Genomic DNA, 26,732 nt, shown 5'->3' on the forward strand with positions numbered 1-26,732 from the left:
GGGCGGGGCAGGCAGACGCAGGCGCAGATGGCCACCCGGGCGCCACGCGCCTGTAGATGCTGCAGGGAGGCCTTGACGTGATTTCCTGCCGTGGGCCACTAGTGTTTCCGGGTCGCGGTCATTTTTGAGCCCTTGTCTTGGGGATTCGTGGGCGGCTGCGTCGCTGCCCACCCCTACCCCCGCAGCTCTCCTACTCGCTTTTCGCCCTCCCTACCCCTTTTTGGGTCCTCATCTGCCCCGGTCGCCCGGGCTCGCCTCGCAGTCGCCTGCCGCTGTCGTCGGGAGGTGGGTGAGGTGACGCAGAAAGTGCCATTTGCCCCCCTTCGTCTATGCTCTCCACCTTAGCGCGGCTATCCACTCGTTTGCACCTTCCGCCATTTTCCTCCTGCGGGGTGGACCGATCGCGCTTTGGGTCTCGGGCCTCTGAGTGCTGGTGCCTGGGCGAGCGAGGGGTTGTCCTTGGTGGGGTGTGGGGGAGAGAAGGTGGTGGTGACGTATGTGCGGGGGTGTTGTTCGGGAATGGCTGGTGGGACAGGGGTATAGTGTGGGTGGAGGATGGAGTACGGCGGGAGGCTGGCGAGCGTTCAATTCAGGTTTTTTGTTTATGGAATTAAGAGATTAAAGTGGTACTGTTTTAAGGGGCCTTGTCGGCCTTGACAATGTCCTTTTAGGGTTTCTAGAAGATACCGTTGTGGGAAGTGAGAAGGTTGCATTATTTCCTAGGAGGTTAAGGTGTAAGTAGTTTGTTCAACAGGCTCCAGCCATGCACGAATTCATCCTGTTTTTATTTCTATTCTCTGTCTAAGGGGTTGTATAGTAGGCCCTCAGTGATGGTTTATGAAAAGGTCCAATTGCCAGACTTCTTCGTGTATGCCATTTCCTGTTTTTATGCAAATTGCCTTTAAAGTGAGAATAATCCGAAGCTTATGTTAGTTAACATTATATACACTAGTTACCTGGTCTGTTGGTCTGTTAAGCGCTGAGGGATGGGTTAAGAAAAACAGTAAGAATTGAGAAATAAAAATGTGTATTTTTGTAATGTACATTTCTTTCTCATATTCTATGTCATTTGAAGATTATCTGGGTGAGGGAGGAAAGTTTGAGGAATTTGCTGTTATCAGCAAAGGAGAAGGTTATGACGTCTTTGTTATTCCGTTTTTTTTTTGAGTACTGCTTTGCGTGTGTCCAGATTGATGATTTCATTTTTTAAAATTGAAACCCAGGAATGATTTGAGGTTTTTAAGTCTTCTACTTTGGAGAACTATTTTAATCATTGTGTATCGACTTCTGAAAGGTTAAAAAGCTTCAGTAAGGGAAAATTTTTCAGTTGTTGAGGTGGTGTTTTGTATCATTATATTAAGCAGATGACAGATACTTAAAAAAGGCGAAAGATTTATTCATTCTGAAGAGAAACCAAAATAGATGACAAATACTTATAAAGCACCTCTTTTCAATTCAGGAACCTAACATTAATAATTAGTCCCAAATTTTTAGTAAGAATGTAACTTTTTCATGTAGCTGTTTTATTATATCAAGTTACTGTACTTAATGTTTGGTGTTTAGTAAATATTTGTTGGTTGCTTCTAATTTGTTGATAGTTTCTAATGCTTAATATAAATGTTTTTGATACAGGGAAGATGAACGGGAGGGCTGATTTTCGAGAGCCGAATGCAGAAGTTCCAAGACCAATTCCCCGTAACTATCTATTAAGTATTTATAAATAGAAGCACTTTCTATGTAAAGAAAATGCCACTTGAATAACAGTAGCAGCTGTGCTGGTCTTCATAGGTGTTTGATCTGTGCATTCACACAGGACCCCACACTTGGTTTAATGTTCTACAGTTGCCATCTGATACTTTTTTTTTTTTTTAAGATTTATTTATTTATTTATTTGAGAGGTAAAGTTACAAACAGAGAGAGGGAGAGACAGAGAGAAAGGTCTTCCATCTGCTGGTTCGCTCCCCAAGTGGCTGCAATGGCTGAAGCTGTGCCAATCTGGCACCAGGAGCTTCCCCCAGCTCTCCTGCAAGGGTTCGGGGCCAACTTCTGTTGCTTTCCCAGGCCATGGCAGAAAGTTGGATCTAAAGAGGAGCAGCCAGGACATGAACTGGCGCCACCATCTTCATATTCTTAGTAATCTGAGCAAGGGGTCTCACCTTTCCATTTTGTACTGAGTCTAGCATATTTTCTTCTTTTTCTTTCTTTCTTTTTTTTTTTTTTTTTTTTTTTTTTTTGAAACAGTTACACAGAGAGAGGAGAGGCAGAGAGAGACACAGAGAGGTCTTCCATCTGATGGTTCACTCTCCAATTGGCCGCAACGGCCGGAACTGCGCTGATTAGGAGCCAGGAGCTTCTTCTGGGTCTCCCACTCGGGTGCAGGGGCCCAGGGATCCGGGCCTTCTTATGCTGCTTTCCCAGGACACAGCAGAGAGCTGGATTGGAAGTGGAGCAGCCAGGTCTTGAATCGGCACCCATATGGGCTGCAGGTGCTGCAGGCCAGGGCGTTAACCCGCTGTGCCACAGTGCCTGGTGCTAGCAAATTTTCTAGTAAGAGTTTTCTAGCCCAGAGTAGGATTAAATTCTGTTTGAAGTCCAATTTTGTGAAAAGTTTTCAAGCAACTGTTTCACTACTTCATTAAGAAAAAATACTGGTGTATTTTGTTAATATTTAGATAAAACTGAGTTGTTTTATGGGTATTTAAATATTTTCCAATTTGCTTTGGTAAAAGACATAGGGGCTGATTACATTCCAACAGAAGAAGAAAGAAGAGTCTTCGCAGAATGCAATGATGAAAGCTTCTGGTTCAGATGTGAGTTTAATTTTCTAATCAATATAATTTGGTACAAAATTAGTACCTGAAATTATGATTCCACATAGAATAAAATTAACACACTTGGCATAGTGTGGTTGTGAATAAAAGAGGCTGATTAAAGAAATAGAGGAATTGTACACATTTTAAAGTAATCCAGAGATTTTTTTCAAGGTTACGAGGTGCTTTTGTTGATTGAAACTGAGTGTACATGGATTATGTAAAACAACACAATAAAGTTGATAGCTATTATTCTCACTTTAACCATGAAGGAATTGAGGTTTGGAGATGTTAAATGACCTATTGCTATACCATGGGTACCTCATGTCAGGACTTGAAGATAGGTCTTTCTGAATCCAGAAGGTCATGATTCTAACTTTTTTGCATTTTTAAAATTTTTAAAATTTTTTTTATTTTTATTTTTTGACAGGCAGAGTTAGACAGCGAGAGAGACAGAGAGAAAGGTCTTCCTTTTCCATTGGTTCACCCCCAAAATGGCCACTACAGCTGGTGTGCTGCAGCCAGCACGCTGCGCGGATGGAACAGCCAGAGCTGGGCTGATTCTGAAGCCAGGAGCTTTTTTTTTTTTTTTTTTTTAATTTAACAGATAGAGTTAGACATTGAGAGAGAGAGACAGAGAGAGGTCTTCCTTCCATTGGTTCACCCCCTAAATGGCCACCACTGCCGGAGCTACGCCGATCCAAAGCCGGGAGCCAGGTGCTTCCTCCTGGTCTCCCATGTGGGTGCAGGCGCCCAAGCACTTGGGCCATCCTCCACTGCCTTCCTGGGGCACAGCAGAGAGCTGGACTGGAAGAGGAGCAACCGGGACTAGAACCCAGTGCCCATATGGGATGCCGGCGCCGCAGGCGGAGGATTAACCAAGTGAGCCACGGCGCCGGCCCCAAAAGCTAGAAGCTTTTTATGGGTCTCCCACACAGGTGCAGGAGCCCAAACACTTGGGCCATCTTCTGCTTTCCCAGACTATAGAAGAGAGATTGGAAGCGGAGCAGCTGGGACATGAACTGGTGCCCATATGGGATGCTGGCACTGCAGGCGGAGGCTTAGGCTACTAAGCCACAGCACTGGCCCCATCCTTTTCCATTTTATCTATGGTTTAATTATGTTCTTTATGCTGGAAAGAATATAAGTAAGAAATAGATGATGGTGACTTCTCCAGTTTGAGCATAATTATTTTAGATGGATAGTTATTATGAAACAAGACCTTACAAAAATGTAGATGACTCATGATATGGGAATAATTAAAATTTTTTATGCACTTGAAAGGCAGAACAAACTGGTAGAGAGAGAGAATGAGAGCGAGCCAGCTTCCATCCACTGATTCACTCTCCAAATGTCTCCAATAGCTGGGGCTGGGCTAGGTACAAGTCAGGATCCTGGAATTCTACCTGGGTTTCCCATTGGGGTGGCAGAGCCCCAAGCACTTGAGCCATCATCTGCTGCTTCCCAGGATGCACTAGAAGGAAAGTGGAGCCAGAAGTAGAGTAACTGGACTTGAACTGACACTCTGATATGGGATGTAGGCATCCCAAGTGTCAGCTGTGCTTTGGGAACAGATTTTTTTTTTTTTTTTTTTTTTTAAGTTAGGGAATTGTATTGAGTAAGCAAGATGAAATGATTTTCAAGTCTTGATGACTCAGGATCAAGAAAAAGACCAGTGTTCGGGCCAGCGTTTGGTAGTGGTTAAGATGCTACATCCCATATCAGAGTGCCTGGGTTCTTTCTGTTCCCGACTCTGGCTCCCAGTTCCAGCTTACTGCCAGCATGGACCCTGGAAGGCAAAAGTGATGGCTCAAGTAGTTGAGTTGGCTGTACCAGGTGGAAGGAAATTGTGTGATTATCAGAAGGACTGGTGTTCATGCATTAGGACATTTTGTACTTTAACATTTATATCTTCAAATAAGGTATTCTATGCAGAATGTGATATTTATGCATCTATATAAACAAATAATAGAATGCATGTTACTTTGGGAGAGTATCAGCTTGTGATTGTTGATTAGTGAAAGAATATGATGAAGGCAGTTAGGAACATATAGAAAAGTATGCACCTAATTTTAGCATGGGGGGATCTGTTAAATACATGTCATCTTTTTTCAAAATAAGATTTACTGACCTAGGAATTATTCTCTAAGGTAATTTCATTTCTACTCCGATATACTTTTGTTAAAGTACAGCTACAAATTCACTTTAAATTCTGTCACTATTCACTGACAAAAACCCAGTGTCTGTACTACACAGTAAAAGAATCTGTGTGTAAAGGGTCAGTTTATTGTATTTTGTGTTATTCTCACCCATGGACTTACTGAAAAGATGTGTGAATTCACATTTGTGTGAGTTACATATTATATGAATGATATTTCTTTTTTTTAAACTTTTATTTAATGAATATAAATTTCCAAAGTACAGCTTATGGATTACTATGAATGATATTTCTACCAGTGTATCCTGGTTTTTGAATGAGACAGTGTGATGAGTGATACAACCTTAGAATCTGGGACCCATCTTTCCATATTCAAATCAGTTCTACACATACTCCCTGTGGGTTTTTGGGCATTTTTGTTGTCTGTGTGTGTCAGTTTCCTTATCTGAAAAATGGAGACCATAGTTACCTGTCTCATGAAATTGTTAAGGGGGTAAGTTTAATTAATTAAATGCATGCTAGCTGCCTTTATTAAATGGCTATTAGTACTGTTATGATTAATGAAATAAAAGTTTCTGTTGAAAACTGATGAATTTAGAGTAAGATTTTGGTATTGTGAGATGAGAAAAGTTCAAGGAATTCTTTGTCTTTGGTTGTGGTTGGGACTATGATCAAAATACTAAATAGGTTTGGTAAGCAGTATTATCGATTCCAGAAATAGATAAATAACAGATTCTCACGTAAGAGTCACATAGTAGAAATGAAAATGGCCACTGACTTGGGAGTCAGGGGAGTTGGGTTCTGATCCTAGTTCTGTCACTAACCAGCTGTGTTTCTTTGAGCAAATCACATTTTCTTTTTTTTTTTTTTTTTTTTTTTTTTTTTTGACAGGCAGAGTGGACAGTGAGAGAGAGAGACAGAGAGAGAAAGGTCTTCCTTTGCCGCTGGTTCACCCTCCAATGGCCGCCGCTGCAGCCGGCGCACCGCGCTGATCCTGGCAGGAGCCAGGAGCCAGGTGCTTTTTCCTGGTCTCCCATGGGGTGCAGGGCCCAAGCACCTGGGCCATCCTCCACTGCACTCCCTGGCCATAGCAGAGAGCTGGCCTGGAAGAGGGGCAACCGGGACAGAATCCGGCGCCCCAACCGGGACTAGAACCCGGTGTGCCGGCGCCGCAAGGTGGAGGATTAGCCTATTGAGCCACGGCGCCGGCTGCAAATCACATTTTCTTTCTGGATGTCAGTTTACTCTGATTAGGATAAGGAGTAGATAACCTCTGGTGTCCCTTTCACTTTTACCATTGTCTTTTTCTGTGACATCAGATAGAATACATGAATTAGAAAGAGATCTTAAGTCTAATCCATTAGCTCTTTATTGCATGAGAAAAAGTTAAGAGATATAAGCAGACACAGAGGGAATGCAGAATTAGTATTCACATCTCCTTAAAGTTACTGTTCCTCTTTGCATTAAATGGGAAACCATTCAATGTAGAGATGAAATTTTCAACATAAGAGATGCCAGGTAACTCATTGCTTTGAATCTTTACGTAATTCTTCAGTGCTTCACGTTGCAGTCCTTGAAACAACTGGAGGAGAAAAGTGATTGCAGATGGTATTGTTCCTGTATTTCAAAAGGATTTGTCCTTTGAAAATCCTTAAATGATAATACATGGAGGCATTCTAATGAACCAACATTAAAGAAATCATTTTGCTATCAAAGATAAAGTCTTTGATTTTGCTATCAAAGATAAAGTAGGTAGTAGGGATTCAAGCTTTAAAGGTTTATGTTTATGGATTTTAATCATGAAATCTCTAATAATTAAAATGTTTTAATTATTTTGGTTCTTAAATGGCCTGTATATTACACTAGAGTTGAACAAACTACAGCATATAGGCCAAATCTATTTTTGTGTGCATGAGCTAAGAATTGCTTTTACATTTTTTTTTTTTTAAGATTTTATTTATTTGAAAGGCAGAGTTACAGAGAGAGGAGGAGAGACAGAGAGATTCCACCCATTGTTTCACTCCCCAAAAGACTGCAATGGCTGGGGCTGGGCCAGGCTGAAACCAGGAGTCTAGAGCTGCTTCTTTCAGGTCTCCCACATGGGCACACGGCCTCAAAGATTTGGGTCATTCTCTGCTGCTTTTCCAGGCACATTAGCAGGGAGCTGGATCAGAAGTGGAGCAGCTGGGTCTTGAACCAGTGCCCATATGGGATGCCGGTGTGTCAGACAGAGGCTTAACCTGCTACACTACAACACCAGCTCCTGTTTTTACATTTTTAAATGGCTGAAGCAAAGTCAAAGAGGAAGACAACTTTGTTACATGTGCAAATTGCAAGAAATTCATATATTTTATGTCTATAAATAAAGTTTTATTGAAACAGATATGTTTATTTATTTATGTATTACCTCTGATGCTTTTGCTTTAAGATAGCAGCTGAGTAATTGGCACCAGGAGTGCCCCATAAAGTCAAAAATATTTGCCATTTGGGTTTTTTTGCAGAACATATTTGCTAACCTCTGATCTGGAACAGCACTGTCCAGTGTAGCAGCATCCAGTCATATGCACATATTTAAATTTAAAATAATTTACAGTGAAAGGATACGAAGCAAACTGAGCAAAAGAAAAGGCATGGGTGAAACTAGTCATGAAGTTCCAAGAGTCCCCTCTCAGTGGAGTCACACATGAAGGGTGTGTGTAATTTTTCCAGCAGCTGTTAGCAGCATGTGTCTGGTGTTATCTATCAGGGAAGCTCATTGGAGACTCAGAGCCCTGGGAACTGGTCACATGGGCACCCTCAACTTAGCTGGGCCAGAATTCCATACTCCATACTTAGGAAAGCAGGTACTCAGCACAAATTGTATTTTCACAGTTGAGGCACACAGTGGGCCACTTACTCATTTAGATGAAGTTTTGTGAACTGTTTACCTGTCAGGTTCCCAGACCAAGTCACTTAACAAGGTTGATCAGCTGAGGACCAGCTCCTATCATCACAGAAATTGGGTTACACGTTGTTGTTGTAGAAAACTGTTGATTCAGAGCTGTTTTTAAATTAGAAGCTCCTTTGAGATGTGATGAGAGCTTTGGATTTTTCACTCTGAGTTAGTAGGCATGTTTGAATGTATATATAGATGTCTATTTTCATAGGAGTTTTAAGGAGTCCACTGGCTTGGAAGAAAGAACATTAGTGTTTAAAATACATGCTTTTTAAATTCTTGACCCAGCCAGCTTATGATTATAGTCAAACATACTTTGTATTTTAATTCACACAGTTTAATGCAGTGTTTGAGATTTGGTACTAGACAGATTTCATAAGAATCTGGGACTGCCATTGAAATAGCTGTGTGGTCTTGAGCAAATTACATAACTTCTAAGCTTCAGTTTCCTTATCTTCAATATTTTATCTACCTTTCTCTCTTATAAGATGTGGTAAGAAGCAAATGAGATAATGCAACCACGGCATTTCAAGTGGTAGACAGAATTCAGCTATTATTTTGGTAGTGATTCTTAATTTAAAATTTGCTGCTAGCTTTTCCTTCATTTATTTCTCTAACGTCAGAAGTAATTATTAGAAACTTCTACTGTGTTATCCTAATTGATGATATTAATGAATGGCTGACTGTTTTGAAGCCTAAATCTAGATGTTTTTTCAATTGCTTAATGTTTTGTAATATTTTCTTAAATTTAGAATGCTCCTTTAATTCTTCCACTAACTGAATACAGGACAGCTTTTCAAAAATGAAACAGTCTCTTAAAAATCTTAGTTGACAGATGATTTTACTGACACTTCTAGTGAACTGAGGACAAAAATCTTCCTTTGTTGTTGTTGACAAGTTCTTTTTCCTCTTACAGCTGTGCCTTTGGCTGCAACAAGTATGTTGATTACTCAAGGACTAATTAGTAAAGGTAAGTATTTAAATGTGGAATTTATTTAGCATTTTGGATACCATATTTGTTTTATGTTTTGCTAATTTTTAGATACAGCAAAGATGATAATGTATCATATTAAGCTTTATCATTGATGAGTTTTTATGATATTGAAGAGCTTTGTCTCTGAAGAGACACTGGTTCAATTACCTTGGTTTGAAAATATGTTTTTTTTGTGCTGTAGCCTTATTAACAACTTACAAGAGCAAGAAGGTAACCAAATGCCTGCCAGTGGTTTGTTGTGAGGTAGACAAGCAAACCTGGTGCTGGTAGGCCAACAGCTCCACTCTGACTTGGAGCTTACTAGAAAAACCATGTTCATGGGCTCTACTGAGCTACTGAGTCAGTCTCTGAGGTGGGCCCTTGAATCTGCAACTTACCAGACGTTATGGGGTTCTTAGATTCTGTTTCAACAAACAGTAGCTCCCTCAACCAAATTATCTTGTGGGGGGATGGCTGGGAATGAGTTAACATTAAAAAAAAATTATATTCTTGGGGCTCTTGCAGGTAATAGAATTTTAACAAGCCTCTGAGGAGACTTTCTTGATCTAAATTCTATTGGTTTAAATAGTACAATGAAACTGAGTTTAGATTATTAATATATCTTAAAATTTGTGGTATAAGTGATAGAGTTGCTTATTACATTCTTAGTGAACTGCTTGGTAATGGGTAATGGGGAGGCATCCCAGAAGAGGTGGTGACCTTAGGGTGGCCTCCACACACTCTAAAAACCTATTCTTTTATTTAGGTAACTAGCTCCAAAAATGTGACTGTGATAGGAAATTTTAGGCTATTGTCATTAGTACTATGGAGTACTTAGATGATAATCCAGACACAACAGGCTGCTAAAAGTAGTTTTGGAGGGAAATCAGAGGATTTTCAAATAAAATTTTATTTGAAGAATTTCCAAAGAACCTCATTTTAGAATTTTAATCGTAGAAACTAGTCAAGATACTCAGAGGTCTTATATGTCCTTTAAGACTAAGTTTGGTTCAGTATTGTGAAAAAGAAACTTAAATCATATTACTTTGAAGGAAAAACTGGTGCAAGAGTTAGGAATGCAGAAATCATAGTGTGTATTATTGTTCTACCTGCTTTATCTATCTTAATCCAGTGTGTTACTTACTAATAATGATTGGAGCTAAGAATGGGAGGGCCTTATACAGAAGAAATTTAAGAGCTACCAGTAGTTCACTTGCGGGAAACAAATTGATGTGAACACATGCTAAAGCAAGTAGAAGACTAAAGATTTAATACACTATTGTATAGCAGAGGCTCTAAAAGTTGTAGTTCTTCCAAGAAGAAAAGATGTCTTAGGGCTGTTAGAATCAAGGACATTTTCTTGAAAGAAGTGAATTTTGAAGGACAGGTAGAATTTAGATTAAAAGAATAGGAAGAATTAGGAAGGAAGGACCTGGAGATTAAAAGAGTAAGTGTGACTATTGAGATGGGCAGTCAGGAGAGTGACCTGGCTAGAAGTAGAATCACGCAGGGTAGAGTGAAAACTCCATTAGATAGCCAAGGTGGAACCAGGAGAAATTGTAATTTGGATTAAGGTATGGAAGAAGGGAAAGTTTTTAGAGTTTTGGAGTTTAGATGGAGTCGAATACTTGAGACAACTTCAAAGTAAGACAAAAGTAAAGATTGGAAGAGGCTTTAATGCCTCAAGATATTTTGCATTTATTAAGGTGCCTGTCATTTTGTATATGCCCTCATCCACAGTGTATCATATCAAGGTGGATTGGCTGCTGCCTCCCCTATTTGTTCCTGATTTATCAAAAACATTTAAACATGGTCACGTCTGTTCTGACTTGAGAACATACAAAGGAAAAAATACCTACTAGGCCTTTCTAACTGCTCCCAGCAGCCTCACAGCTGAAGCTAGACTTCATGAGTGAGCACTTTAAGCCATTGAACTCCATATCAGATTATCCATGTATTCTTCCATTTATCAAAACTTTTTAAAAGGTTACCAACACAGCCTCTGTGTTGCTTAAGTTTGATGGACGGTTTTGTTCTTGACCAGCATCATGTATCTCTGAACTAGTTCTTGAAACATTTTTTTTCTCTTGGCTTCAGTGACAGCCCATTCATGAATTTTCTCCTACCTCAGACAACAACTCCATCTTTTCATATTTTTTAAAAATTTATTTTATTCATTTGAAAGGCAGAGTTAGATTTATCTTCCACCCTCTGGTTCATTCCCCAAATGGCTGCAACGAGCAGGGCTGGGCCAGACCAAAGCCAGGAGCCAGGAGCTTCTTCTGGGTCTCCCATGTGTACAGAGGCCCAAGGACTTGCACCACCCTCTGCTGATTTCCCAGGCACATTAGCAGGGAGGTGGATTGGAAGTGGAGCAGTCGGACTTGGGATGCAGGCGTTGCAGGTGGTGTCTTAACTCAATATCCCACAATACTAGCCCCTGAAGTGAACTTTCTAAGTGCACCCATTGTGAAAGTCTGTAGAATGTTTAGATTTTCTTTGTATTTCTGTTGACGCTGAATTTACTTGGTTTTCTCTTTTAAATAGTGTAGAGTCCTCTAGGGTCTGAAAAAGAGCTAATGTTACCAGGTAATGTTTAAAGATAGTCTGCACTGATTTTTCTTTTCCTATCAATGTTACTCAGAAATAACTGTTTCTTCTTAAGGAATCCTTTCAAGTCATCCCAAATATGGCTCCATCCCTAAACTTATATGTAAGTATGAACAACACTGTAGCTTCCTTAGTTCTTGATCGTAAAGAAAATTGATTTTTATCAAATGTTTTGCTGTAACTTATGTTAATTATATGATTATATGTTCTGATGATTCATTTAAAAAACTTAAGGCTTTTAGTGGAATTCTGGGTATTTTATTTTAGCATCAATAATCACGAGTTACTTGAAAGAGATCTGGTTTTTTTTTTTTTTAAAGAAGTTTTATTTATTTATTTGAAAGGCAGAGTGACGGAAGGACAGACTGACAGATCTTCCATCAGCTGGTTTAATCCCTAAATGACTGCAATAGCTGGGGCTGGGCCAGGCAAAATCCAGGAGCCTGGAACTCCATCTGAGTCCCACATTGGTGGCAGGGGCCCAAGCACTTAGACCATCTTATACTGCTTTCCAGGTGTACTAGCAGGGAGCTGGATCTGAAGTGGAGCAGCTGGGACACAAACTGGTGCTCATATAGGATGCTAGCATAGTAGGTGGCGGCTTACTGCTCTGCCACAATGCTAGCCGCTAAATTTCTTTTTTAAGGGAAAAAAAATGAGGCTTTTCACGAATCTTTTCAAGTTTACTTCTCTTGTGTTGGAAATGGGCTCATGATGGAATACTTGCATTGTTAGGTTACAAGTCACAATTCATTTTAACACATATTATGAAGCTGTTGTGCAAATATGATTCTCATCTACAGGAAAATAAGTAACCTAAATCCCTGTGTTTAGGCTAGAACTCCAGTGTTTCCATTCTTCTTTCCATTATACCTTTACAACATTTTTCCTATCTGTATTAATTAGAAATTGGACTTGATTTTTCTTATAACAACTTTATTTTGGCTTATTCTATTTTGTCATAGTGAATTATATCCATAGGATCTTGAACTCTTGTGTCTAATGTGGTGATTTTATCATTAAATTAATTTTACCATTAAATCTGTCTTGTTGAATCAAAGACATATTTGAATCATACTTTTTAAAAAAGTTATTTTAGAAAAGATTTTGTCTAAAAACACATATTCAGTGACACTGTTTAATTTTTTTTAAGTTGCCTGTATCATGGGGTACTTTGCTGGAAAGCTTTCTTATGTGAAAACCTGCCAAGAGAAGTTCAAGAATCTGGAAAACTCCCCTCTTGGAGAAGCTTTACGATCAGGGCAAGCACGACGATCTTCACCAGCTGGGTAGGCTAAATTCTGGTCTGAAGGTTTTACTTTTAGAGAAAAGCAACAACTGTGTATTGCTGTAATTCAGGGCACAAAACTGAAGTCCCCTTGAAAACTTAGCATTTGCTGGAGGCCAAAAGTAACTTGCTTTAGGAAGTGGAGCAGTACTTGGCTACCATTGTTTTAAAAATAGAGTTGTATCCAATTGAAAGTATTGACATATTCCAAAATTTAAGAATTTTTTTCATTGATTCTATTTGGCATACACCTTTGGTTGCTGTATTTTGGGCTTTTCTTTTGAATTCCCACATTTTGTCAATTCTATCTCATAATAAACTTTAACTCTTTGCGCTGTTTCTATTTAAAAGAGTAGAGAAATGAATTGAGCTGTTTGATATTCTTTGGCATAATAGTACATTGATGTTTGTTTAGGCAATCTGGCTTCATTTAGAAATAATAGTTCTTCATTAAATAATTTCAAAAGCAAACTGGTACCTGAGTATATTTCTTACATAAATCGATACAGGTATTTTGGATAGTATTTTGTCAGCATACATTGGAATTGCTAACATTTAGAATTCTGAGTTTTTTTCCCAAAATTCTGTGAATCTGTAAAATGAAAAACAAAAACTATAAGCATAAAATTGTTTACGACTTCACTTTAAAGAGAAAAGATGGACCAAAGTTCATTTCCATTAGGGCAGAATGAATGTTCTATTAATGGGACCTTGTGAATTTACTTAAAAATATGACTATGAAATCTTTGAAGCAACATGATGAAATGCTTTTGATAAACTAAAAAGGATAGAATATAAAATTGTACAAAATAAAATTAACTGTATATACTTGTAAAAGTATTGGAGATCAGTGATGATAATAGCTGTGATTTATGGGCTTTCCTCCCATATTCCAACCTAAACAAAACACTTTTTTTCAGATATCAAAAATTTCTAGTTTCTTTTTTTTCAAAGATTTATTTATGGAGCCTGTGCTGTGGCACAGTGGGTTAAAGCCCTGGTCTGCAGTGCCGGCATCCCATAAGGGCACCAGTTCTAGTCCCAGCTGCTCCTCTTCCAATCCAGTTCTGCTATGGCCTGGGATAGCAGTGGAAGATGGCCCAAGTACTTGGGCCCCTGCACCCACATGGGAGACCCAGAAGAAGCTCCTGGCTCCAGACTTCAGATCTGCTGACTGTTGCGGCCGTCTGGGGAGTGAACCAATGGATGGAAGACCTCTCCCTCTGACTCTGCCTGTCTGTAACTCTGACTTTCAAGTAAATAAATAAACCTTTTTTTTAAACCTTTTTTTGAAGAGGTTTATTTTATTTACTTGAAAGAGTTAGAGAGAGAAGGAGAGGCAGATAGAGAGAGAGAGAGGTACTCCATCTGCTGGTTCACTCTCCAGATGGCCGCAATGGCCGGAGCTGTGCCGATCCGAAGCCAGGAGCGAAGAGTTCTTTCAGGTCTCCCATGTGGGTTCAGGGGCCCAAGGACTCGGGCCATCCTTTACTGCTTACCCAGGCCATAGCAGAGAGCTGGATTGGAAGTGGAGCAGCCGGGACTCAAGCCAGTGCCTATATGGGATGCTGGCATTGCAGGCAGCAGCTTTACCTGCTATGTCACAGCACCACCCCCAGAAATTCTGATTTCTAAGTTTAGTAAATAAAGCCATGTTGAACATGTTAGTGATTTTAATTTAGACTATGGTTTGGTTTTTGTGTTATGTAAGTAGAGGTAAATTAATCTTTCTGGGTAGATAGAGTTAATAATAAGACAAGTAGATTGTTTCATATTTATATCATAAAATGGCACAATGTAAATCTCTTGAGAAATAATATTACCTATATGTGCTGTAGCAGTTAGTGTTTATATGGACTCCTAGCTGTGGACGTTGAAGCTGGACCTGATGTGAGGTATTTTTTTCTTTCTAGAAACTTTAAAACACATTAAAATAATCTCTAAAACCTAATATTTAGAAAATTAGATAAACATTTTCTATTTTTCTGTACGATGACATTTTTTAAGTTGTGTAGGTGGGTCAGTACGTTTTAAAGATGGCTCCTGTGGCAGAAACAGCCATCATTTCACTACTTAAAAATAACTATACTAAAAATTTTGTTTTAGAAGTGAGCTAACTTGTTTTCTTTCCTTAATAAGTCTTTAAATAAAGTTGAGACAATGACTCATGTTTCATGTACCATATGATTTTGTTTTATAGGCACTATTCTCAAAAGTCAAAGTATGACTCAAATGTGAGTGGTCAGTCATCTTTTGGGTCATCCCCAGCAGCAGACAACATAGAAAAAGAGATGCTTCCTCGTTATGAGCCAATTCCATTCAGTGCTTCTATGAATGAATCTACTCCCACTGGTATTACTGATCATATTGCCCAAGGTAGAAACTTCTCTTGAAATGAATTTCAGCATTTTATGGTCCAACGTATGTATAAACTTTATTTGATGACCTTTTCTGCTGGATATCATCTGTATGTGCCACCATCAGCCATCAACCTAAACTCCTCTGTCAGTCTAAACTCAGCATGTGTGTTTGTGTGTTTGTTCATTTTACTTGTTTCTTCCTTTCATTGATTCAACATTTCTTGAGAACCAGTAGGCTTCAGGCACTCTTGCTAGGTGTGGAAGAAGTAAAGATGGCTAACACTTAGTTATTGTCCCTTAGAAACTTTCAGTCTGTCAGAAGATATAGAAGTGAAAGGATAAATTACTAATATGTCCTCCTAATTGAAAATAATAACACAAGTTGAAGGATAAATTACTAATATGTCCTCCTAATTGAAAATAATAACACAAGTTGAGTGGAATAGTTGAAGAAGTGGTAAATTGTGCTTTGGGAATAGAAGCTTCAAGAAGTCTTAAAACATTACATTTGACAGATTGATCTTAAAGGCTTTCAGTGTTCTTTTCAGTAATGTAAGAAAAATAATACTTACCTACCTTACAGAACTGTTGTCAAGTAAGAAAATCCATGTGAAAATGCTTTGTGAAGTTTTGTAAATACTAGCTTTGAAGATCGCACATGTAAGTGAAATAACATCAATTTTGGATTAAGGCCTGGATCTGAATCATGATTGACATTTGTTAGCTATGTGACATTGTAATTACAGTTACAATAAGTGACTGTATTTTACAGTCCCTTCAGTTGTGTTCTCTTGAATGGAAATGTAGTCTTTCAAAGAACCATTGGAATTAGACATAATAATCAGAGACAATGCCTGGCAAGAGATATACTCCAACAATGTTAGTTTCTTTCTTTCAATATGGTCTGCAGTGGAAGGTGAGGAATTAAAAAAACAGGAAGTACAGGTCTACAATTCCTTCTCTAAAATCTAAGAAACTTTGAAAACCAGAAGGTTTTTGAGGTTTGACTTGAAGTCATTTGGCAGCAAATGGTGACCTAAGTTGACATGTGTATATAACCATTACTTTTAACTAATAATGATGTTTTCCTGTATTTTGTTGTAGAAATACTAATATGTTTGCATATTCATTCCTACCCCAAACTGCTGAACCAATGGACATTATCTAATATAAGGAATGTTACACTAGAATATTTTTCTAAAATCTGAGAAACTCTGGATTTGTGAAACAAATCTGACTCCAGAGATTTTGGATAAGGGATTGTGAACCTCCGTAGAGCAGTCTTTGAAAACACTTACTTTGAAACAAATTTAATAAGCCAATAGCTGGAGAGCAAGTAAGGTTAAAGGAACATTTAGATTTTTATGGTTTTTGTTTTTGATTTTTTTTGGCCTTTTGTTTTAGATGGGAGAGATCTGAAAAATAGGGAGAAGTTGATTATAGGTCAAGGAATGTTCTAGAGATTTCGGAGCCTAGATAGGTCAGAATATGAAGTAGCAACTAGCCCTGTAACCATATATGGCTATTTACATTAATTGAAATAAAATGAAAAATTCAGTGTCTTATTTGCTTTGATTAGCATTTCAGCTGCTCAGTAGTGGCTGCAGTATAGAACGTTCTCATTGCAGAAAATTAATTTGGCGGCACTACTTTAGAGCAGAAGTTGGCCATAGGGGTGTTAACTTTGCAGCAGAGAAGGGACAAGAGAGAATGGAAATTCAGATGGTTAAGGAGACCCTGAAATCTGGTTGAAAGTTGTTGAATCTCTTAATCTGCAACTCCTTTTTAAATATTTTTCCTCTGAATGATTGAAAAGCAGAGGTATTATGAAATTAGTGAGAAAAGGAAGGAAGTTTGTAGATAGGAGAGACTGGTTGAAGTCACTATTTTATCTCTAAAGGGATCTATTCTTGTGTCTCACTGTGTCCCATTTTCTCAGTCTTAACTTCAAATCCATTCTTGTGTTCTAGACATGTACCAACTCTTTCCTTGTAATAACCTGCATTCTTTCTACCATTTGCATTAGAAAATTCCCTCATATAATTTCTTTTCCATATAAACAAAAGGCCCCTGGTTTCTCCTGCCAGACTACAGCAGCCATTTACAGCAGCAAGCCATCTGTCCTTTGCTCTGCTTCCTGAGGCCCTGCTCTAAATCATACTGTCACTTTTCAATGCTCCCCTCAAGGGCCAGCGCTGGCTTTCTTTGTTTTGTCCCAGATGCTGTCCTCCTTTACCAGGGTGCCATCTACTTTTGTTTAAGTCCACTTCCTCTCTTTAGTTCTGCTTTCTTTGACTAGAAATTCAAAGAATTATTAATGTTTTCAAAATAGAAAGCACTCCCTCATTGCTGTTATAAGACTTACAGTTTATTACAGTTGGATTTAAAATCAATACTTTTGCATTTTCTTATTCCTTCCAGCTCTTCATAACCTCTAAGTAGTAAATCATGTTCTCTGTACAATGCAAGATATTTACATTCAGCTTTTATAAGTGAGAAAAATTGTTCTGATGTATGGCTTTATTATTTGACACAGAATTTCAGAGTGATAAATTATTTTCCTTTGGGATAAGAAAAAATATTAGACCTGGAAGGAATTTTATAGATTGTCTTTAGTCAGACTACATTTGAGCAACCAAGGCTCGAAGCTTAGTGATTTGCCCAAGGACATCCACTGATTGTGCACAGAGTGCTGTGGGGATTAGGATGGAGGCTTCCTGAAGTGTACCCTGGCTCCTGCTGAATTTTAAAAATACCATGTATGCTGAGGGGAAATCCAGCAGATCACCTATTACTAATGAAATGCAGAATGCCTTAAACCCAATAGAAAGCTGTAATCTTTCTCTTTACATTCTTTTTCTTTAGCCAGAAAAATTTAGTCTTTTACCATGGTATAATATTAGAACTAATCAGTAGAAATTTATGTCCTCTTGGCTTTGTATCAGTGCTGTATATGTTACTTACAGTTCTTTTTAAATTGTTACAATTAATGTGTTATTAAAATGATATGCCCAATTTGTGTGTCTCATTAAAAAATGTTAACTTTGAGTATCACATGTAAGACTTTGTTAATGTTAGCATTAGTTAAATTTCTTTGTTTTATATGGATTTTTTTTCTGTTTTTACATTAGACAAATTGTGTTCTCTATTTGATTCTCTCAACCAATATTCAGATTATAGCCACATCATTATTTTTAGTTGAGTATTTGACTCTTAATATCATGTGTTCTCAGTGTTTTGGCTAAGATCAAGTGTGAAGATATGTATTGTTTGCAATTTGATTCTCTTTATGAGCGATAAAGAATGAATGCTTGTTTCCTGGCCAAATATAGTTGCCACATTTTTTTTTGGGAATTTCTGGATTATTATTCTACTTATTTTTATTGTTGGCACTTTCTTCTGCCTCAGTATTGCATCCAGTAGACCAGACTAAAAATGATGCATACACTATTAAAAGGCTATGTTTTATACTTTTCAGTAGGTACTTTCAAATATTTTTTGTTTAAATACCATAAATATGGTAAGATAAGTAATTTAAACATAGCTGGAGTTGTTTGCATATCAACTCTGGTTATAGGCACATTTAACTATGGAAAATTACTAAATATTGCTAAATAAAATCTATACTGTGTCAAGTTTTATTTGCTTGTTACCAGTATAAATTGCTCTTTATTTCCATACATAGTATGAATAACTTTTCAGTTTAACACACTAACATTTTAGTCAGCTTTATTTGTACTGTTAAATTTTTTGGTATCCATTCTTTATCTGGTCATGTTTAGTTTTGAAAGTTTTTTATGTTGATTTTAAATTTTAGAAATAAAAGTTGAAAAATATAGTGCAAATAGATTTTAGCTTTATAGTTACCTTGGTTAAGTACTTTTTGAATGCTAATAATTTGATTCTTTCATTTCATTATCCTATTTTGATTGTAGTAAGAAACATTTGCAAAATTTAGTTGCCACGGATTTGCCCAAATTTTTTTTATCACCGTTTATTAACTGTTTGTTGTTTTAGGACCTGATCCCATCCTTGAAGAAAGTCCCAAAAGAAAAAGTATTACATATGAGGAATTAAGGAATAAGAACAGAGAGTCATATGAAGTAACTTTAAGCCAAAAGGCTGAGCCCTCAGTCAGGCCTCTGCAGGACAGAGTGCCAAAAAAAGAAGGTAGGAGAGTTCAGTCTGAATCACTCTCTCTCTAGGATTGAAAATGGAAGCATTAGTATAAAACTGAATCATATTAAGATGCAGTCAAGCAATTAAGGATACAGTTCTTTGGCAGATAACCCATTTGTCCATTTTTAAAGTGTTCCAAAAGCCATTTTATGTTAGAAAATAATGAAGTACAGATGTTAAGACAGTGAGATAGCTTTTGTAATACAGTGTAGGAATCACACACCCATTTGACTATTTTTCCCCATAAGTTACCTGGGGACTTTTCTTAATGGTACATGTATTATGTAACCAGAACTGGTGACTTGAGGTTGATAATTGAGCTGTAACGCCACTTTAGGCAGAACCACGGAATCTGTGAGTAACGAGGATGATTTTCTTGTATATTTGTGAAATTGAAAGAGTTACATACCTTTCACAAACCAGCTTTTAGGGAATTTTCAAGAGAATTTGATATTTTTATCTTTTTTATTTTTTACTTTTAAAAAATTATTTATTGGAAAGGCAGAGTTAGAGAAAGAATAGTGAGAGAGAGAGATCTTCCATTTGCTGGTTCACTCCCCAAATAGCCACAATGACTGGAGTTGGACCAGGATGAAGCCAGGAGCCTGGAACTCTCTCTGGACCTCCCTCATGGGTTCAGGGGCCCAAGGACTTGAGCCATCTTCTGCTGCTTTTTCCAGACCATTAACAGGGAGTTGGATGGAAAGTGGAGCAGCTGGGATTCCAGCCATCGCTCGTTTGGGATGCTGGTGTTGCGGGCAGTGGCTTAACCTTCTGTGCCATAACACTGGCCCTTGATTTTATTTTTCAGACCGTACTTTATAATTGTAAAATTTTTTTAGAGGCACAGATTTTTGATCCACTAGTTCACGCCACAAATGGCTACAATGGCTGGAGCTGTGCCCATCCAAAGTCAGGAGCCAGAAGCCTCTTCTGGGTCACCCATACGGGTATATAGTGCCCCAAGGACTTGGGCCATCTTCTGCTTTCCCAGGCCATAGCAGAGAGCTGGGTCTGAAATGGAGTAGCTGAGTCTCGAACTGGAGCCCATACAGGATACTGGCACTGCAGGTGGCAGCTTTATATTCTATGCCACAACACTGTCCTCTATAATTGTAAATTTTTAAGTCAAAATTTCTTTCTTAATTTTCTCTTAAATCTAATTTAAAATCTTTTAATTTTCTTTCTTTGGGAACATGTTTAAATTACCCCCAAGTGAATTTTCTGACACAGAAATTTACCTTTAAATGAAAATGGCATTTTGAGTGGGGGTTTGTATTTATTTCAGTGTAGAATTTCTTGTTTCTTTCTTAAGGAATTTTGGAGAATATGTCATTGTTTCAGTGTTTTCTGTTTCCTGCTTTAAAAACCAAGGGAAGGAATAGATGCTTGTGCCTTCCTGAAAATTGTTAGTGGTTGCTTCATTTAGAATCGTTTCTAAAGCAGTGATAAATAATAGTGAGTTATTGCTGATTTAAAAAAAATTAGCATTGAAAGAGATTTGTAATCTGTAATGCTTGTTGCTTTGTTAATGTTTGTCATTAAAAAAACATTTAACATACACTTTATGCCTTACTCTTGTAATATGGAATAAAGATTTATTGGTACTTTGTTCTGCTAATTAATTTGAGGCATTTAGATTGTAAGCTCCATGAGAGCAGGAAGTAGGTTTTTTTTTTTTTTTTTTGGTAGTTTTTAAAAAACTGTATGTCACTACAGCATAGTACCAACCACTGACATATTAGAAATGGAGTGTTTTGGTTGGGCTTCCATAGTAATAAAAGTTAAAAGAGAAGGAAGTATGGCAGACCTTTAGCATTTGCTAGATTTTGACATTTGTGGCTTTGACTGGTCTTTAAATTCTGTTACATGATACAGTGATGTAAAATTGTAGACTTTAATCCTTATAAAAGAAAGCTGATTTTCTTGGTGTGCTTTACATAATTTAAAGAAAAGAGACCTGTTACGAAATAGTTTCAGTGATTTTTCTAGAATGTTCTTGAATCTAGACAGTAAATTTGACATTGTCCAGTCTAAATTCACAGGATCTGAAAGTATGGAATTGTTCAACTTCAGCTTATGTGGCTTATATGTATCTAAATAGAAATTAAGACTGAGAAATTTTAGAAACAGGGACATATTATATTAGCTGTCTGAACTGTGTTACTACATACCATTTAGTCTCTAGAAAACCACTGTATACTCATGAAGGAATGAGAACAAGGGGAAATGTGGAATATGTGGGAATGTCATATAGTATATACTTTGGACTTCATGCGTTTCCTGTAAGGGATTACACTGTGATAACTGCTTCTTTACCTTTTCATGATTGCTTGGGTCTTGAACAGTTATTCACAGATGGAGGTTATGGAGAAGAGAAACTAAAAAGTGTAAGAGTAGAAAAGACAGGACCATGTTATAAAATTTAATTGCATGTAAAATGCAGGAATATTGGAAACTGTCTTTTTCTTGTAATATTTCAGCTCATGAGAGATTGAATTAACCACAGCCTGAAGATTTGGACATTTCTGTTACTGTGATTTTTGTGAAAAACAAAATTTAATTGTTTGTGTATTTCCTGGTACTTTTTTGTACCTGCTGTAATATATTCCACAGTTAATAATGTGGTTTAAGTCATAAAGATACCTAGGCTTTGTATCTAAACTGACCTGTGATCAAAATTTTAGTTCTGCTTGGTGAGGCTTGTACCTTGGGCAAGTTACTAATCTATTTTCTTACTCTTAAGATGGGGACTGTTTTTACTGAGTCCTTAGGAGGATCAGTTATTTCTGTAAGGTTTTGATAGAGTACAGTTACAGGTGTGTCCCACCCCCAGTTCACACTAGCCAGCTCCTGCTGTAATTTGACTTATCATGTGCTTTTATTCAGATGAAAAATACAACTTTTCATTGTTGTAACAGTGAACACTATCTTATTACTATTTGGAATCATCAATTATTTGTGCTTTTTTCCTAGTCAAAGTAAACAAATATGGAGATACTTGGGATGAGTGAAAAATTCCACCACTGGACCTACTGAAGGAGTTTCAATATCCAGCTTCATCTAGGAAGTCATGAATGCCTGCATGCTTTGAGCTCAGCAGCAGTCTTCATAAACACATGTGAAAACGAAATCTGGGGTTTGTGTGGTTTGATTTACTGTTTTACAAAACAGTGTGTAAATGTACTCACCTTGCGGGGAATCATGTGAATGCTGGTGTTAAACCAGGATTGCACAAGGGATCTTCACAAAGTTCGTGGAAAATGAGTATGTGGAAAAACTGCATGGATTTCAAATATCCTTTTGCACCAAAATAAGCTGATCTTGAGTTTCGTTTTCTATGAACTTTTTGAGGTTCCCTTGCATACAGTTTGTGAAACCATTTTTAAGCTACAGGACAGTGATACTCCTAAACAATCAAGAGACTGTCTTGCTCTAGAATCAGCATATCTGAAAATAAATATCTGCATGTTGAATTGGGGTGGGCGGGGGCAGTAGACTGAAGCTTTACATTAAATAATTAAAAGTGTTTCTTCAGTATTTGCCGTTTTATCCTTATGGTAAATAAAATGTCAAGGAACATGCAACAGCTCTCATCTTTATTGATTTAATGGTTTTATTTCAATTTGGTAAATTTTTAAGTACAGTTATAAGTAGTGTTTTATAGGGATGGGTTATATATTTGATAATGCTAATGTGACTCATGTAGAAAAACTGATGTATAGTAAGTAGCTAAATGCCTTTAAAAGGCAAGTGGTCATGTTCCAAAAGTTTGCAAATTACAGGGGAGTAAAAATGTATTGTGCTTCATTATTTATTGAATGTTAGTTGCTGGTTTAGAGATGTGATTGTGGTTTCATTCACATTCTACTTATGTCACATTTCTACCAGAATACATGTTTCAGTTAGCTACTGCTGCAGATCATCCCAGAACATAGTGACTTTTTTTTAAAGATTTATTTATTTGAAAGAGTTACACAGAGGAGAGGCAGAGAGAGAGAAGGAAGTCCTCCATTCAATGGTTCACTTCCCAATTGGCCACAACAGCCAGAGCTGTGCCGATCTGAAGCCAGGAGCCTCTCCAGGTCTCCCATGCGGGTGCAGGGCCCCAAGGACTTGGGCCATCTTCTACTGCTTTCCTCAGACTATATCAGGGAGCTGGTTGGAAAGAGGGGCAGCCGGGACTAGAACTAGCGCCCATATGGGAAGCCGGCGCTTCAGGCCAGGGCATTAACTCGCTGCGCCACAGCGCCAGCCTTGAGCACAGTGTCTTAACACAGCAGTCATCTATTAGCTTTCAGTTTTCAGTGCGTGAGGAATTACAGGTTCAGCTGAGAGCTTTGGCTCTGGGTGTCTCAGGATTGCAGTCAGGTGCTGAAAGCAGTGATAGAGCAGCTGCAGCTTGGCTAGGACATTGTCTGCATTTATTGAAGGACTTGCCAGGTCTCCGGGTTGCTTTGGAGTTCTCACAGCATGGTGTGCTCAGGGCAGTCATACTCCGATGGCTCCTAGGGCTACTGTGTGAGTTTCCAGCAAGCTTGTCAAGAACTGCATCGCCTTTTATGCATGACCTAGCCTCATACGTCAGCATAGCGTTATTTCTGCACAGCCCTTCCTCTTGGAGGGTGGGGCTGTAGACTTCCCATCTGGCCACATTTTAAAAAGAACACATGACGTGGCTCACTAGGCTAATCCTCTGCCTAGCAGCGCCGGCACACCGGGTTCTAGTCCCGGTTGGGGCGCCGGATTCTGTCCCGGTTGCCCCTCTTCCAGGCCAGCTCTCTGCTGTGGCCCGGGAGTGCAGTGGAGGATGGCCCAGGTGCTTGGGCCCTGCACCCCATGGGAGACCAGGAAAAGCACCTGGCTCCTGGCTCCTGCCATCGGATCAGCGCGGTGCGCCGGCCGCAGCACGCCGGCCGCAGCGGCCATTGGAGGGTGAACCAACGGCAAAAGGAAGACCTTTCTCTCTGTCTCTCTCTCTCACTGTCCACTCTGCCTGTCAAAAAAAAAAAAAAAAAAAAAGAACACATGGCGTGTTTGGTGCTGGGGTTAAGTCGCTGCTTAGGAACTCTGCATCCCATATTGAGTGTCTGGGTTCAAGACTTGGCTTTGGACTCCATTTCAGCTTCCTGCTAATATGCACCCTGGTGCATATTAGCAGGAAGCTGAAATGGAGTCCAAAAGGCCAAGTCTTTGAACCCAGACACCTCCAATATGGGAGCAGAGTTCCTAAGCAGCGACTTAACCCCCAGCACCAAACACGCCATGTGTTCTTTTTTTTTTTTTTTTTTTTTGACAGGCAGGGAGTGGCCCAGTGAGTGAAGAGAGACAGAGAGAACAGCAAATAATTTTAAGTCGCTCATGTGAAAAAGCCTAGCATAGGCCAAAAGTGGACTCAACACTTCTAGACTGCATTAGTAGTCATAGTAATAGCTGATACCCATTGAGTTAGTGGTGCACTGTCTTTTAAGTATTCTGTACTCATGAGCTCATTTAAACAACTGATCATTTTACATATGGAGAAACAGGCTCACGCATATATCACAGCCCACAGCAGAAAAGCACCAGGTAACTAGGAAGAAGTAGAGCCTGGATTTGAAGCACAAGAACTAATGCAAGCAGTTCTAGTGTGTGAAATGAAAAGTAATCCTGGTTTCCTCTGAACTGGCCAGTCCATTTCTGGAGTTTGTGTGTGAAGACTGCAGCCACAAAGGGTGTCCCAAGACCAGTTTGTGACAAGTGTGGATACCCACCCCTCATGGTTGAAAGCACTGGGACACTTTACCCAGAATTCTGAAAGAGAAACATGGTGTCCGGTATATAAAGGCTGTCACGTGGAAGAATGAGAGTTACGGAGCTGTGTTCAGCGTGTGGGGCATACTGGTGAGGGATGGGCTCTGGCTGGGGCATCTCCACCCCTGTGGCTTCACTGATCACAACCCACGCTTCATTTCCCTCCAGCTGGAGACTCATCTCTGCAGCACCTCCAACCTGCATTTCCACTTGGTGCTGTCATGGCAGCTTTCTACAGTGGCTCCACCCCTTCTGCAGGTCTGTGCCTGGACGCACACCCTGCCCCCCAGGACTCCCTTGGAGTCTCAGTGGAGGCCTCTGGACCAACACAGCTCTGTTGGTCTCTGTCATTGCTGCCTTCTGAGCCTGTGTGCAGATGTTTGAGGCTACACACAACTGTCTGCATCTTTCCAAGGCAGAGGTCTCCCACTGCCGGTCACTTAGCAGCCTGTGGGCTCAACATCAGCTTCCCTCCACAGCTCCACTAGGCACTGTCCCGTCAGGAGCTCCATGAGGGGGTTCCAGCCCACAACACAACTATGCCTGGCCTCCACACTTTCCTTTGAAATCTTGATAGAAGCAGCTAAGACGCATAACTATTGCATTCTAAGTGCTTGGAAAACTAGCATCAGAGTGACACCAAGATTGCCGCTGGGAGGCCTGTGTTTGGGCCTGCTGGGATGACGGCTGCAGGCCCTGTGGGCTTGCTGCAGGGGGGTCTTGGGCAAGCTCTCTGCCCTTCCAGGCTTCTGGGCCTGTGATGGGATCGTAGGCCTCAAGACATCTGAAATGCCATAGGGTGTGTCTCCCAGGGTTTTGCCACTCATCATGCAGCACCCTTTTGCTTGTGCTAATCTCTCAACACATGGTTTCTGCACGGCACACCGTCATCCCGAACACAGCATTCTCTTTGCTCTTTGGCCAGGCTGTGGATTTTCCAGATCTTTCTGCCGTGCTTGTTTTTGCTCCTGATTTTCACTATAAAACTGCCTAACGGCAGCCAACACTACTCACGCTGCAGCCTGAATGTTTCACTGTTTAGAAATCTGCACTAAATAATTAGTCCACTATTCTTAAGTTCAGCCTCCCACTTAAGTATTGGAACAGGGACACAAAAGAGGTTCTCTGCTATATCCCAACAAGGATGGCCTTTAGTTCAGTTCCCAATAGAACCCTCATTTCTACCGGAAGCTCGATCAGCATGCATTTACTGTCCGCACTTCCTATGAGCTCTCACCAGAATCGCCCATAACACTTTGCTTACAGCATTCAAAACTTTACTCAGCCTGTTCCTCCAGACTCTGCCAGTTAACCAAGTACAAACTACAATACCACTCCTCAGAACCAATTTTCTGTGTTGGGCTTTTTGTTGTTTTTTTTCTTTACTACAACAAAATACCTAAGGAAAGCTGCTTATGAAGGAAGGAGGTTTATTTTGACTAAAGTTTTGTAGGTTCATGGTCCAAGATCAGACAGGCCATTGGTCTGACTGTGAGGTCAGAGGTTGGCAATGGCAGACTGTGTGTAGAGGAAGGACCATACGTCCAGCCAGGAAGCAGAGAGAAGCTACACCCAAAGCAGCTTTTATAATCCGCCCTCTGATGAGAACTTCCTTCTGGGAGTGTG

The 26,732-nt window shown here is 39.3% G+C and overlaps 1 protein-coding gene across 16 annotated transcripts; it reads left to right on the forward strand.

The window, feature by feature from the left end:
* Positions 1-5: 5 nt before the first annotated feature.
* On the forward strand, positions 6-22,900 carry OCIAD1 (OCIA domain containing 1). Of its 16 annotated transcripts, none has more exons than XR_011386229.1 (10): positions 18-285; positions 1,633-1,695; positions 2,730-2,810; positions 8,820-8,873; positions 11,542-11,589; positions 12,640-12,775; positions 14,975-15,464; positions 15,517-15,794; positions 19,152-19,304; positions 22,290-22,900. XR_011386229.1 is itself a non-coding variant. In XM_070068195.1 (9 exons), exons 2-9 carry the CDS (start codon positions 1,638-1,640, stop codon positions 22,325-22,327), a joined length of 744 nt encoding a protein of 247 aa, XP_069924296.1. In that variant the 5' UTR covers positions 6-285; positions 1,633-1,637; the 3' UTR covers positions 22,328-22,900. The 16 variants fall into 16 exon arrangements, 11 of the variants coding, with proteins under 11 accessions (XP_069924296.1, XP_069924300.1, XP_069924303.1 ...); XR_011386227.1 differs by having other exon boundaries at positions 14,975-15,150; positions 15,718-15,794; XR_011386226.1 differs by lacking the exon at positions 18-285 and adding an exon at positions 344-462 and having other exon boundaries at positions 14,975-15,150; positions 15,718-15,794.
* The last annotated feature ends 3,832 nt before the right edge of the window (positions 22,901-26,732 follow it).

This window comes from Oryctolagus cuniculus, chromosome 2 (assembly GCF_964237555.1).
Source record: "Oryctolagus cuniculus chromosome 2, mOryCun1.1, whole genome shotgun sequence".
Lineage (NCBI taxonomy): Eukaryota > Metazoa > Chordata > Mammalia > Lagomorpha > Leporidae > Oryctolagus > Oryctolagus cuniculus.